A 14,574-nucleotide genomic window follows, 5' to 3' on the forward strand; every position below is an offset into this window, starting at 1 on the left:
CGGAGTGACAGGGAGGGTGTCCAATCGCTGCCTACAGTCGCCCCTCTGACAGACCTCTGCACCAATAGCTGATCGGATGAACCCTGGTGACGTTTTAAAGTCTCAACCTATCCCTGCTGTTCCTCACTCGAGGTGTCAGCTAAAATTGACAGATGTCCAGACCGGTCGCTACTCCCTTCGACCGTGACTGGCTGCCCGATCAGCCAATCGGCGCTGCCCCTCTTTCATGATTGGTCAGCCAATAGGGGGCGATATCCTGGGAGCAGCGGCGTTTGCTGAGAGCTTCCGGGGCAGGCGGTGTGTCCCCGCCCACGCGGGGTTCTGGCGGCGGTAGGTGGGTCCTGTCCTGCCCCAGCCGAACGTGCCGCGGCCTGGCCCCGTCGGGGATTCGGGCGGCGCTGCGGGGCCCCTCGCCCCTCCCCCCGCGAGCCGCTGGGCTGGTTCTGCCCCCCCCGAGCGAAGGGCCCTTTGTGCCCCTGCCCCTCCCCCCCCGCTGTTCTGCCCCCCCCCAGCGAAGGGCCCTTGGCGCCCCTCCCCCCCGCTGTTCTGCCCCCCCCCCGAGCGAAGGGCCCTTGGCGCCCCTCCCCCCCGCTGTTCTGCCCCCCCCCGAGCGAAGGGCCCTTGGCGCCCCTCCCCCCCGCTGTTCTGCCCCCCCCGAGCGAAGGGCCCTTGGCGCCCCGCCCCGCCCGCGCTGCCCGGGAGGCTGGGTCGGCGGTGGGGACAGTGAGCCCGGGCCGGCCGGGCGCCGTGGCTCCGCGGGGCCCGCTCTGCAGGGTGCTCGCGTAGCCGTGCCCGGCGCCGCCTGGCTGCGGGCAGCCCCGCTGCTTTGTGTCGGAGCAGAGCGGGGAACTCGGGGAACAGCACCGGCCCTGCGGGTGGCCACGGGCTGGGGAGAGAGCGAGTCCCCCACGGGACTCGACACACCGGCGCCTTAGGCTGCGCTGGGGGCAGGGAGCTGGGTTACGGGTGGGGGGGCAGGGAGCTGGGTTACGTGTAGGGGGGATGGATCTGTCTGTGCTGGGGGCAGGGAGCTGGGTTACGGGTAGGGGGATGGATCTGTCTGTGCTGGGGGTAAGGGGCTGGTTTACAGATAGGGGGGTGGATCTGTCTGAGCTGGGGGGGCAGGGAGCTGGGTTACGGGTGGGGGGGATGGATCTGTCTGTGCTGGGGACAGGCAGCTGGGTTACGGGTGGGGGGTATGTGATCTGTCTGTGCTGGGGGGGCAGGGAGCTGGGTTACGGGTGGGGGGTATGTGATCTGTCTGTGCTGGGGGGGCAGGCAGCTGGGTTACGGGTGAGGGGGATGGATCTGTCTGTGCTGGGGGCAGGAAGCTGGGTTACGGGTGGGGGGGATGGATCTGTCTGTGCTGGGGGCAGGGAGCTGGGTTACGGGTCTGGGGGGATGGATCTGTCTGTGCTGGGGGCAGGGAGCTGGGTTACGGGTCTGGGGGGATGGATCTGTCTGTGCTGGGGGCAGGCAGCTGGGTTACGGGTAGGGGGGATGGATCTGTCTGTGCTGAGGGGGCAGGGAGCTGGGTTACGGGTGAGGGGGATGGATCTGTCTGTGCTGGGGGCAGGAAGCTGGGTTACGGGTGGATGGGGATGGATCTGTCTGTGCTGGGGGCAGGAAGCTGGGTTACGGGTGAGGGGGATGGATCTGTCTGTGCTGGGGGCAGGAAGCTGGGTTACGGGTGAGGGGGATGGATCTGTCTGTGCTGGGGGCAGGAAGCTGGGTTACGGGTGGATGGGGATGGATCTGTCTGTGCTGGGGGCAGGGAGCTGGGTTACGGGTCTGGGGGGATGGATCTGTCTGTGCTGGGGGGGCAGGGAGCTGGGTTACGGGTCTGGGGGGATGGATCTGTCTGTGCTGGGGGCAGGGAGCTGGGTTACGGGTGAGGGGGATGGATCTGTCTGTGCTGGGGGCAGGAAGCTGGGTTACGGGTGAGGGGGATGGATCTGTCTGTGCTGGGGGCAGGAAGCTGGGTTACGGGTGGATGGGGATGGATCTGTCTGTGCTGGGGGCAGGGAGCTGGGTTACGGGTCTGGGGGGATGGATCTGTCTGTGCTGGGGGCAGGAAGCTGGGTTACGGGTGAGGGGGATGGATCTGTCTGTGCTGGGGGCAGGAAGCTGGGTTACGGGTGAGGGGGATGGATCTGTCTGTGCTGGGGGCAGGAAGCTGGGTTACGGGTGGATGGGGATGGATCTGTCTGTGCTGGGGGCAGGGAGCTGGGTTACGGGTCTGGGGGGATGGATCTGTCTGTGCTGGGGGGGCAGGGAGCTGGGTTACGGGTCTGGGGGGATGGATCTGTCTGTGCTGGGGGCAGGCAGCTGGGTTACGGGTAGGGGGGATGGATCTGTCTGTGCTGGGGGAAGGGAGCTGGGTTACGGGTGGGGGGGGATGGATCTCTGTTCTGGGGGGCAGGGAGCTGGGCTACGGGTGGAAGGGGATGGATCTGTCTGTGCTGGGGGGCAGGGAGCTGGGTTACGGATGGGGGGATGGATCTGTCTGTGCTGGGGGGCAGGGAGCTGGGTTACGTGTAGGGGGGATGGATCTGTCTGTGCTGGGGGGGCAGGGAGCTGGGTTACGGGTGGGGGGGTGGATCTGTCTGTGCTGGGGGCAGGCAGCTGGGTTACGGGTGGGGGGGATGGATCTGTCTGTGCTGGGGGCAGGGAGCTGGGTTACGGGTGTGGGGGTGGATCTGTCTGTGCTGGGGGCAGGCAGCTGGGTTACGGGTGGAGGGGGATGGATCTGTCTGTGCTGGGGGGCAGGGAGCTGGGTTACGGGTGGAAGGGGATGGATCTGTCTGTGCTGAGGGGGCAGGGAGCTGGGTTACGGGTGGAAGGGGATGGATCTGTCTGCTGGGGGCAGGGAGCTGGGTTACAGGTGAGGGGGGATGGATCTGTCTGTGCTGGGGGGCAGGGAGCTGGGTTACGGGTGGATGGGGATGGATCTGTCTGTGCTGAGGGGGCAGGGAACTGGGTTACGGGTGGAAGGGGATGGATCTGTCTGCTGAGGGGGCAGGGAGCTGGGTTATGGGTGGGCGGGGGGATGTGATCTATCTGTGCTGGGGGCAAGGAGCTGGGTTACGGGTGGGGGGGATGGATCTGTCTGTGCTGGGGGCAGGGAGCTGGGTTACGGGTGAGGGGGTGGATCTGTATGCTGGGAGGCAGGGAGCTGGGTTACAGGTGGGGGGATGGAACTGTCTGTGCTGGGGGGGCAGGGAGCTGGGTTACAGGTGGGGGGATGAAACTGCTGGGGGGGCAGGGAGCTGGGTTACGGGTGGGGGGGCAGGGAGCTGGGTTACGGATGGGGGGGGTGGATCTGTGTGCTGGGGGGCCAGGGAGCTGGGTTATGGGTGGAGGGGGGATGGATCTGTCTGTGCTGGGGGGGCAGGGAGCTGGGTTACGGGTGGAGGGGGATGGATCTGTCTGTGCTGTGGGGCAGGGAGCTGGGTTACAGGTGTGGGGGTGGATCTGTCTGTGCTGGGGGGGCAGGGAGCTGGGTTACGGGTGGAGGGGGGATGGATCTGTCTGTGCTGGGGGCAAGCAGCTGGGTTACAGGTGGGGTGATGGATCTGTCTGTGCTGGGGGGAGCAGGGAGCTGGGTTACGGGTGTGGGGGTGGATCTGTCTGTGCTGTGGGGGCAGGCAGCTGGGTTACGGGTGAGGGGGATGGATCTGTCTGTGCTGGGGGGCAGGGAGCTGGGTTATGGGTGGATGGGGATGGATCTGTCTGTGCTGAGGGGGCAGGGAGCTGGGTTACGGGTGGAAGGGGATGGATCTGTCTGCTGAGGGGGCAGGGAGCTGGGTTATGGGTGGGCGGGGGGATGTGATCTATCTGTGCTGGGGGCAAGGAGTTGGGTTACGGGTGGGGGGGATGGATCTGTCTGTGCTGGGGGCAGGGAGCTGGGTTACGGGTGAGGGGATAGATCTGTCTGTGCTGGGGGGGCAGGGAGCTGGGTTATAGGTGGGGGGATGGAACTGTCTGTGCTGGGGGGGCAGGGAGCTGGGTTACAGGTAGGGGGGATGAAACTGTCTGTGCTGGGGGGGCAGGGAGCTGGGTTATGGGTGGTGGGTATGTGATCTGTCTGTGTTGAAGTGCAGGGAGCTGGGTTTTGGGTGTGGGGGTGGATCTGTCTGTGCTGGAGGGCAGGTAGCTGGGTTACGGGTAGGGGGATGGATCTGTCTGTGCTGGGGGTAAGGGTCTGGTTTACAGATAGGGGGGTGGATCTGTCTGAGCTGGGTTACAGTGGGAGGGGCAGGGAGCTGGGTTACGAGTCGGGGATGGATCTGTCTGTGCCGGGGGGGGGCGGGCAGGGAGCTGGGTTACAGGTTGGGGAGGAGATGGATCTGTCCGTGCTGGGGGGGCAGGGAGCTGGGTTACAGGTGGCAGAGGTGGAATGGATCTGTCTGTGCTGGGGGGCCAGGATCTGGGTTACAGGTGGGGTTGTGATCTGTCTGTGCTGGGGGGCTGGGAGCTGGGTTACAGGTGTGGGAGAGTGGATCTATCTGTGCTAGGGAGCTGGGTTATGAGTGGGGGTGTGATCTGACACATTGGGGCCCGCATGGCTGCACCCGAAGGGGCTGGCCTGGCTATTGGTGAGCGGAGCCTGCAGGGGGCGGCAGCTGCACTGATCATCTCTCTTGCTCTGTACAGGATGCTCATTCCTGCCCGTGTCTGTAGCACTGGCACCGATGGTAGCCTCTCTGGGGCTGATACCACTCTGCGGATCTGGAACCACCAGACCTGTGCCAGGAACCCCCTGTGTCTGGTGTCCTCTAGCCTTGGTCCGTGAGGACCCTGGGGCCAGCCTGTGCGGTTTGTGATACCTGCAGTAGGGGCAGAGAGCACAGACCTGCGGCCATCTTTGCTGGGTTGTGGTGTATCGTGTTGTGAGGTCCCTGTGTCGGACCGGGCTGGTGCTGGGCACTAGCCTTTCCCCAGGAATCTTCCACCGGTCCAGCCCCTTCCTGCTGCAATGCGCCGGGACAAGCCTCAGGAGCGGGCAGCCAGCTGGCCAGCTGATCACATCAAGGTGCTAATTGCCTTGTGGGCAGAGGCGGCCACCTCACATGACCTGAGCTCGCGTGGCAGGAACAGGGTTGTCTATGATGGCATCTCCCAGCGCCTGGCTGAGCTGGGCATCTACCGCACCGGGGACCAGTGCCGGGAGAAGATGAAAGGCCTTAAGGTGACATATCGCAAGGCCAAAGAGAACAATGCAGCTGGGAGGCCACCCATGCGTTGCCCATTCTACGAGGAGATGGACCAGATCATGCAGCGCTGCGACAGCACCCGCTCTAGCCTCCTGGCAGAGAGTGGGGAGGGGCCTGGTGCTGTGGACAGGCAGGAGGGCACAGCTGCCCCAGAGAACTGGGGGGCACCATCCTTTGAGCCATGGGATTCCCAGGCCACTGCTGCCTTTGAGCACTGGGAGTCCCAGGCCTCAGCCTCTGACCATTGGGGGTCCCAGGCTGCTGCCTCAGAGAGCCAGGGGGCTGAGGAGCTGAGCTACGTGCTACCTGAGGCTCAGGCCCTGCTGGGCGAGGTGCAGGCCGTGCAGGTGAAGGAGGAGGAGGCATCTGCGGATGAACTGCCACCTGAGCCTGGTAAGCCCATGTTGCTGGCGAGCGGTTGGTGGGAGGTGCCGCACCAGGGGCCCAGCCCTGTCTCCTGGAGTCCTAGCCATGCCAGAATCTTGCCATCCTGGCAAGCAGCAGTTCTGTGTCAGGAACTCATGGCTGGAAGCATGGTCCAGGGTAGGGACATAGCTGGGGCTGCTCCGTGGGGGAGAGATGGCTGCCATGCTGGCCATGTCCTTGATCTAGCTGGGTCCCACACCTGCAGGCAAGCTGAGACCAGGGCTCCATGGGGCCACAAACTGCCCCTGTTGTGGTCTGGTGCAGCTGAGCCCTGCTCCCTTGGAAGTGCTTAGCCCAGGGCACTCTGTGCAGGGGGTAGGGTAACCTTGCTGCCATTGCCTGGCCTGGTTCCCTTGGGGGCTGTCCACAGGGGCCCTCCCCCAGAGCACTGAGGCCACAGACTCTTCCGGGATGGACCCAGTCCCCTGCTGCTGGGAGAGGGAGCCCCAGGCCATCTGAAGAGGAACGCTGGGGAAACTATTATGTTAATTTGGATGGAGTTGCAGGTGGGTCTCAGGTGGCTGAGCTGGGTGGGTGGATCAGCCATCAAGCTGTTCTCCAGCCTCTGGCTCACCACACCTCTGGTGAGGGACGTCACCTGGCTGGTCTCAGCAGGCCCCTCTCCTCCCCATCCTTCACAGGCTGGCAGAGCTGGCTTGGCCATCTCGGTCTGTCAGGCTTCCACTATGCAGCATGATTGGAGTCAAAGCGGAGGGGGGGATGACCAGTGTGGGATGGGAAGGGACACACAAGCAAGGGGAAGACAGAGCAGGATCTTATGTATTGGCAGTGCTGGCCAGGAATTCCCGGGAGTATGCTGGGGTCTGGATGTCTCCGAGGACCCCTGAGGTTTGTTAGAGGGCTTTCCCTTCACCCTCTCCTCTGGTTCTTGTCACACAGACAGAAAGCAGAAGACCAGAAGTACAAAGTGGAGGCAATTCAGTGTTTATTGGGGTTAGTTCCAAATAAGCATATCCATAGCTCTACACACCAGCAGAGTCTGTTCCCCAGTGCTCCTTCCCAGCTCTCACATCGTGGAGCATTTACCCCAGGTCCCCCTTCCCAGCTCTGAGGCTGCAGAGCCTGGCCTGTGTCCCCACTCCCATTTCCCACCTCCTCCTTAGCAGTCCCAAATATACCTGCAATTCATGCCCACAATCCCACCCCTTACAACTTAGGGTCATGTTACATTTTGGGTCTGGGGTCTTCATTTCACCCCTTTTGTACCCCATGGGAGGGGAAAGGAGTGAGGTTGTGCTCTGATCAGGGATGGGCATTTATCCCACCCCCCGCCCCTTTGCCCCTCCCAATTGGTTGCTTGCCTTTGCCTAAAGCCCTATCTCAAGGCAATCTTAAAGTGTGCTCTGGAGTAACACTTCAACTGCTCTTATCTGTTCCCATTGTACTAACAAATCCAGCTGACTAGGCAGAAGCGACATTAGTGTCTTTGTCCCTTGTTAACACGTTAGTATAAGAGTATCAAAAAGTCAAACCCAAAGTTCTATCCTAGGCTAACAAACAAACCTATACACTAACAAGACTCACCAGTGGAGGGCAGAGGCTCTGGGCTGAAGCCTTCCCCCAGAAGTCCCTGGGATCCGTGTTTTTGCTCCCATAGAGTCTCTGTGAGCAGGTCTTGAATGGGGCATGGGTGAAACAGAGCTGCTTGTCACTCTGGCACCAATTAGTCCTGGCACACCAATGCCACTCCATTACTCTCCAGTCCCAATCTCCTCTTGTGTGCAAGCCATGGAGCCTGGACACTGCAGGGCCCTTTGTGTTAGCACCAATCCAGCCTGGCTGTGCTTCTCCTGTCCTAGACATCATCACTCAGTGTGCCAGGGCCTGGCACATTTTGGAAACCAGCCCTGGGTTATGTGCATGGCTCCTCCAGATGGACCACCAGGATGGCATATGTCTGGTGTCTGGGGCCTTCCTCTGCCTACCCACAGGGGCAAAGCCATCCTGGGTTTCCCTCTCCTTGTACAGGGCACCATCAGCTTCATCTGAGAGTAGCACTGTGCCCCTTTTTCCTTGCACTAACCCCATTGGTGCCCCAGCCTGACTGGGAGCAGGCGCTCAGCTCCCCTGCTGCCTGGGGCTGTACAGTAGAGGGAGCTGGAGGGGTGGGCTGTATGGATATATCAGGGTGTGTGCTAGGCCAGGTGCGCTGTGGGCCCTCACCCTGCATTCTTTCTTTCTCCAGACCCTTCCCCATCGGCATCGGCAGAGCCCCAACCGGCCTCTCGGAAGCTGGTCTCGGCACTGGACCGGCTTGTACACCTCCGGGCCAGGAAGCGCAAGGCACGGGAGGATGGGCCACTGGAGACTCCACGGGGCCCTAGCCAGAAGCACGGGCGCAGCCAGCTGGAGCTGAAGCGGGCAAGGCGCACTGGTGCCTGGAGGGCAGAGGAGAGGCAGAGCCTGGCCGAGTTCATCCAGCATGACCGGGAGATGCGGCGGGAGGACCGGGAGTTCCAGGCCCAGCTCCTGGAGAAGCTCTTCCAGAAGCAGCTGGAGATGGTGGGGGCCCTGGCCCAGCCTGCACCCCCACTGCAGGAGCCGGAGCCAGTGGTACGGGAGGGAGCTGGGCTCCAGTTTCCCGCTCTGCTGGAGCAAGTGGTGCAGACGCAGTCCAAGGGGCAGGAGGCCGAGGCAGCTGGCCCTGCCCCTGCAGGAGCCCTGGAGCGAGTGGGGAAAGCGCCCCCTGCTGTGCAGTACTGGACGGCAGATGAGATCCTGCGCTGGCTGGTGCCGCAGCAGCCTTGGGGCGAGCGGTGTCGGGAGGGGCTGCCAGGCCCCCTGGCCTCACGGGGAGAGGGAGAAAGGGGAGAGAATGAGTCTGATCTTGCATTCTCCAGACGAGTGACTGACACCTGCCAGGGGCCCAAAGGGCTGGGGGGAGCCCGACTTCTCCCTCCGCTCTGTGGGAAAACCCACCAGATCCACGCCAGCCTGGATGCCAGCGAGGCCGGTGACGGTGCCAAGGTGAAAGGAACTGTCCTGCACGGCCATGACACGGAGACACAGCGCCAGCGCTTCAGGGGCTTCTGCTACCAGGAGGCTGAGGGGCCCCGGGAGGTTTATGGCCGCCTGTGGGAACTTTCCCATCGCTGGCTGCAGCCAGAGACCCGCACCAAGGAGCAGATGTTGGAGCTTCTGGTTCTTGAGCAGTTCCTGAGCCTCCTGCCTGAGGAAATGCAGAGCTGGGTGCAGGAGCGTGGCCCAGAGAGTGGCCAGGAGGCCGTGGCCCTGGCAGAGGATTTCCAGCTTGTTCCCCAGAAGCCCAGATGGCAGCCCCAGGTGAGCACATGGGATGCTGCACATCCCCTGGCCTTGCCCCATGGGAGCAGAGTGTTGTGGGGGGTGTTGGTACCAGAACTGCTGCTTGCCCTATGCCTGTTCCATGGTGCAGGGGATGTTTTGTGACTCCTGGCACTGCTGTGGCTCCACGGTATGGGGCCATGTGGTGCTGGGGACAGTGCCTGGACTAGCTGGCACTAAGCAGACACACTGGTTGTTTCAGGCGCGGGTGCCAGCCCAGGAAGGGGCCAGGGATGTCGGTGCGGCGCAGCGGGCTCCACTGGCCGAGCGGCAGAGGGCGCCTCAGGGGTCCAGCGGGCAGGAGAACGGCTGGAACAGCGGCTTGCTGGGTGAGGGTTCCTTTCCCCAGCACTGGATCTGGCTGTCTCGGAAGCGCTGGGTGGGCTCCAGCGCAGGGCTGGTTTCTGGGGCCTCAGCTGGTGTGGGCCCCGGGGGGACTAGCAGGAGATGCCCTGAGTCGCCTGCACACTGTCTGGGTGTGCCTGCAGCACCTAACCTGCTCCTCTGCCCCAGGACAGCCAGCAGTAGTTGTCGCACATTGAGGCTGAAGGCCCTGGAGCATAGGCAGAATGGGCAGATGTCTCCCTGCTCAGTTCTGGAGCTCGGAGCCACAGTGCCTCTGGCAACCAGCAGCAGCTATCACAAGGAAAGTCCTGCTCACCCCTGCATCCGGAGCTGTAGTTCATACTGGGGGACGGAGCACACGCAGGCTGGCTGGTTGAGGGGCTGGAGCGTGCTCAGTTGCGCTGGGGGACGGAGCACACGCAGGCTGGCTGGTTGAGGGGCTGGAGCATGCTCAGTTGCGCTGGGGGACGGAGCACACGCAGGCTGGCTGGTTGAGGGGCTGGAGCATGCTCAGTTGCGCTGGGGGACGGAGCACACGCAGGCTGGTTGGTTGAGGGGCTGGAGCATGCTCAGTTGCGCTGGGGGACGGAGCACGTGCAGGCTGGTCGCATGGAAGGCTGGAGCATGCTTGGGGTAACTGGAATGTTTGGTGATTTTAGCAGCTGAATTCTAACATATCTCTACTGAGCATGTGCAAACTTGACACTTTCCAAAGGCTCATCCGTGGCCAGGTGTAAGCAGGGTTTCATAGAAAAAGCCAAAGGCACCTCCCTGAGGCCAGCACCCCCAACCCAGTCTCTGGCCTTTGCTCCCGAGCATGGGGTGCCAGAGGTCCTAGGCAAATATTATGGCTGGTTTGGTCGCTGGGTGAAGCAGGCTGTTTTCCGACTCTCATTTCTGGAAAGAGTTGAATGATTCCTGCTGGATTCAGCTGGAGGCAGGCAGATGGCAAGGAAAACCCCAGCCCGGAAACCTGCAGTTGGGCCAAGATACATGTAGCTGAAAACAGGATCCTATAACGAGAGGTGTTGGGCAGCTCGCTATAGAGGGAGCTGCCAGCCCCGCCCATAGCAAAACCCTGATGTCTTAAGTTCTCCCCAGCGCTGAGAGAGGAGAGTGCCATAGACTTGCTTGCCAGGGTTTGGGCTCTCCAGGCAGTTCCTGTGTGGTGTGAAGGTCCCAGGGGCTCCTGCATTGACCCTCCTGTGAGGCGGGGCCAGGCTTTTGTCCCCATTACAGAGCTGAGGCAAGTGTCCCTCTGTGACTGACCCAGGGTCCCAGGGAGTCTGGGCACAGCCGGGATGAACTCAGCTCCCTGATGCCCAGCCCCTTGCCCCAGACTGGGCCCTGTCTCTCTCGAGCAGTAACTCTTGGTGATTTATTCTCCCAGCTGCCACACCGGGCACCCCACTGGTGCGGAGACCAAGCCTGGGGGCGATTGAGACAGCTGCTCCCCAGCCGCTGTGCAGCAGAGTGGACTCCAGGCAGGGACAGCAAGTGGAGAATGGCTTAGAGCCACGGCAGAGCACTGGGCACCTGCGGCAAGCAGAGAAGAACAGTGCCCCAGTGCCACGCCCAGCAGCTGGGAAGGCGACCGAGCTGCGCAGTGCTGGCCCAGGAGGGCATGTGGGGACAGACGGCGTGCCACAGGGCAGGGCCGCCATTCAAGGGGGCAGCAGCATCTCAGAGGCTCAGAATGGGGTCACACAGCTGCCTGTGCCCTGCGCCCCATGTGAGCAGCAGACGCCTGCTGGCCTTGTGCGGACGGAGTGCACCGGCTCCAAGGGTGGCAGAACCTGCAGCGCCCTTCCCAGGAGCGCCGGTTGTGAATCCCCAGGGCTGGACGGCCCCTTGCTTGGGGCCTTTCTGGAGACATCCTTGGATTCCCCATGGGACAGAGAGGGCAGCGCAGACAGAGCCCCAGAGGGTGGCATGGCCTGCCCTGGGGCACACCCCCGCTGCCTAGGCTGCACAGTACTGCGGGCTGATCTGGACGCCACACGGGAGGAGCTGAGAATCACCCAAGGTAGGCACTGGCTCCCAGGGAGCCCATGGGTCAATGCTGTCACCAGCCAGGGCCTGACAGCAGCAAACAGGTCCCAAAGGGGCTCATCAATTGCAGGCCCACTGGACCAGGGCAGGGGAGAGGCAGCATCTCTGGCGATCAGGCCCAGGTTGGCACTGTTGCCAAGTATGGGAGTGAGCTCAGTGCCAAAGGCCCAGCCCTGGTCCGTGAGCTCAGGGATTTACTCCATGGGGGCACCACTGGGGCAGCCCATAGAGAGACAGAATCACAGCCCCAAGTTGGCACATGCACTAAGAGTAACTCCAGAAGGCAATGATAATGGGTGGTTATCCTAGTATTTCTGCAGGGCATGGTGAGCGCTCTGCTGGTTCTCAGCAGCAGCAGCAGTAGTGGGCTGTTATCCCAGGGGCTGATGGGACTGGGCTCTCTTTCCAGCCCCTGGGCAAGATCCATGCAGCATGTTTGTCCTGCAGCTTCCACCCTGTATGGACTGAGCGGCACCCACTTGCAGGGCCTGGCTGAGGCCCTGGGCACCATCTCGCGCATCCTGAACGACAGGAGGCCGACGATGACCAAACCCTCCTGGGGTGCAACCGAGAGCCCCAGCGTGGCTTTACCCCAACAGACACACGTAAGTGCCTGGCCAGACTAACAGCTGCCCTGGTGCCCTGCCTGGCAGGAGCACGCTGGGGCACAAGGCTGCCAGGGGCCAGCCTGGAAGAAAGCACTGCAGTGAACAAATAGCTGTACTGGGTCTGACCCCAGTGCCTCAGCTCTCCCTCTGGGCTGTAGTGCCAGCAGCCATTGCACAGCCTGGGGAGCCCCTGAAGGGGCCATGGTGGTGCTGCAGTAACCTACCCTCCAGGCACCTTGAGATGGCCCACGAGGCTGGGAGGCATCTGCCTAGCCCCTTGCTGCCAAAGTTTGTGACTTTTTCCTCTGAATTTCCAGTGGTTTGACAGAAAATTTTCCCACCACTTCTGAGAACCGTCAACCTCCCCTGCCAGAGAAACCCCCAGCAGCACCGGCTGGTCTCCCCCCACTGACATGCTCAGTGATAGGTGGATGCAGGGCTCTGAGCATGCTCGTTACTTGTGCCCAGCGGGGGGCTGATGGGTTGGGCTTGGCAACTCCTGTTCTCACTCTGTCCCTCCCTGCAGCTGTCCTGAAACGTAAGTGCCTGGCAAGCAGCTGGCCGTGGCCTGCCGCCGAGGAGCCCACACGATGTTCAGCAGCAGCACCAGGGAGAAGGTGACGACCTCCCACTCAATCCCAGAGCCGCTAGCGTCGAGCCCCATACTCATGGCAGTGCCTGGAGCAGGGAGGCCTTGGACAGGACCTGAGGGGTGCTGGGCCAGCTGCCTGGGGTGTTGGGAGCTGGATCCAGCAGGGCCTGTGTTGAGCCAGGGCAGCTGGCGTCTCGTCACTGGACTTTCCAGGGAGCCTTTCCTACTCGACTAGCTTTTTGATACAATGTCTCCAAAGCCCCCTACTTTCCCTTTCACTTCTCAGGTTGGTCTCAATAAAGCAATGCGCAGAGCTCCAGGCCTGGGGACATGGTGCCTGCAAATGGGAGGAAGCATTTGTGTCAGGGACTCCCAAGCACACCATGGCTCATCTTGATCTCCTCGGGTACAGCAGGGCATGGTCTCAGCACCCAGCCTGCCTTTCTGGGCACTACTAGGTGAGGGAAGGCCCCAACCAGACTGCCCCACTGGCTGCTGCTGCAGGAGAGAGCCTGTCAGGGGAGTGTCCAGTTAGTTCAACCAGGAGACTGTTCAGGGGTGACTTGAGCCCTCTATGTATTTATTTACCTACATGGGGAACAACTCTACAGCACTAGGCTGTGCAGAGGGCTGAGAGGTCCAACACCATCCTGGGGCTGGAAGTTGAAGCTGAACTAATTCAGCCTGGAAATAACATGACAGCAAGGGACTGGTTTCCTGAGTGCCATGGTGGCTCCTCCATTACTGTTGATTGTAAATCAGGATGGGCTGTTCTAAATGCTTGCTCTAGGGCTAATGTTGGGACTGTTCTGTGACCTGAGCTATGTAGGAGGCCGGACTCGGTGATCCCAGTGATCCTTTCTGGCCTTGTCATTAATGCCCCAATGGTCAAGGGGCTGGGATTAAATCAGATGACTGGGAGAAGGGGTTATGGCACTCTGCTGCTTCCCCTCCTCTCCCTGCCAATTAACCATGCTCTGTGCAAATCCACCCCACACCAGCCCCTCCCCTGGTGCTTGCTCAGACTATGCAAGTTGTAACACAAGCCTTCAAGTTAAGCATGGCTCACCACCATGTTGTCGTCTGTCATATTTTCAAAGCAGAGAAGCAGGAGGCTCTGTTAGCAGGGAGGCTGGGAAATCCCTCCAGTGGCAGGGCAGCCATTTTGGACATCCTGTTGGGCGGGAGGCTGGAAAATGCCTCCAGCAGCACAGCAGTGGTTTCTAGAGATCCATTACCCGGGAGGCTGGGAAATCCCTCCCCTGGCACAGCAGGCATTTGGGATGCTGTGTTAGCAGGGAGGCTGGGAACTCCCCCCAGTGGCACAGCAGGCATTTGGGATGCTGTGTTCCAGCAGCACAGCTGGCAATTTGGACATTGTGTAAGCAGAGAGGATGGGAAATCCCTCCAGCAGCACAGTGAGTGTTTCGGACGTCGCCTTACTGGGGAGGCTGGGAAATACCTCCAGTGGCATGGCGGGCGTTTTGGATGTCACTTCAGGTGAGAGGCTGGGAAATCCCAGCTGTATCGGATGCTGCATTAGCAGGGAGGCTGGGAAATCCCCTGAGTGGCACAACAGCCATTTCGAACATTGCACCCTGTGATTGATCTGTGGTGGCATGGGAGAATGCACCACATTTATTCCAGGGATGCCATTGACTCCCTGTGCCAAAGGAGTATCACCCACATGTGGGGCAGATCAGGGGAAGGGACCCCTGGGGCTCTGCCACGGGAACATCAGAGTCCCTTTGGTTCCAGCTCTCTCCAGCCCTGATCACTTCCCCCTTGCGGCTGCAGTGAGGAGTTCACCAACACGTGGGTCAGCTGTGAGCAAGGAGGACACACCTACCTGGCTCTCAGCCTTGCTGGTTGCACGTTGGTAGCTCTCTTAGCCCGTGCTGGGGTTAATGCCACATGTCGGCTGCCTCAGAGCCAGCAGCTCTCCAGCCAGCACCTTCCTTCCTGGGGCCTTTGCCTGGGTTAGGTTCCGCTGGAGGGAGCGTGCTGGACC

The 14,574-nt window shown here is 61.7% G+C and overlaps 1 protein-coding gene across 4 annotated transcripts; it reads left to right on the top strand.

Annotated features, from left to right (window-relative positions):
* Window positions 1–245: 245 nt before the first annotated feature.
* On the top strand, window positions 246–12,912 carry LOC127037765 (uncharacterized). 4 transcript variants are annotated; one of them, XM_050929814.1, is made up of 9 exons: window positions 3,142–3,186; window positions 4,216–4,276; window positions 4,332–5,609; window positions 6,543–6,596; window positions 7,849–8,945; window positions 9,169–9,295; window positions 10,702–11,337; window positions 11,811–11,968; window positions 12,498–12,912. In XM_050929814.1, exons 3-9 carry the CDS (start codon window positions 4,979–4,981, stop codon window positions 12,504–12,506), a joined length of 2,712 nt encoding a protein of 903 aa, XP_050785771.1. In that variant the 5' UTR covers window positions 3,142–3,186; window positions 4,216–4,276; window positions 4,332–4,978; the 3' UTR covers window positions 12,507–12,912. The 4 variants fall into 4 exon arrangements, with proteins under 4 accessions (XP_050785772.1, XP_050785773.1, XP_050785771.1 ...); XM_050929815.1 differs by lacking the exons at window positions 3,142–3,186; window positions 4,216–4,276 and adding an exon at window positions 246–330 and having other exon boundaries at window positions 4,657–5,609; XM_050929816.1 differs by lacking the exons at window positions 3,142–3,186; window positions 4,216–4,276 and adding an exon at window positions 316–334 and having other exon boundaries at window positions 4,657–5,609.
* The last annotated feature ends 1,662 nt before the right edge of the window (window positions 12,913–14,574 follow it).

This window comes from Gopherus flavomarginatus, chromosome 20 (assembly GCF_025201925.1).
Source record: "Gopherus flavomarginatus isolate rGopFla2 chromosome 20, rGopFla2.mat.asm, whole genome shotgun sequence".
Taxonomy (NCBI): Eukaryota; Metazoa; Chordata; order Testudines; family Testudinidae; genus Gopherus; species Gopherus flavomarginatus.

Coding starts and splice junctions, on each gene's coding strand:
- LOC127037765 (XM_050929815.1), top strand. CDS start 4,979: ATGCGCCGGGACAAGCCTCAGGAGCGGGCAGCCAGCTGGCCAGCTGAT. Junction 8,946..9,168: donor AGCCCAGATGGCAGCCCCAG/GTGAGCACATGG, acceptor TGGTTGTTTCAG/GCGCGGGTGCCAGCCCAGGA. Junction 11,338..11,810: donor GGAGCTGAGAATCACCCAAG/GTAGGCACTGGC, acceptor TTTGTCCTGCAG/CTTCCACCCTGTATGGACTG.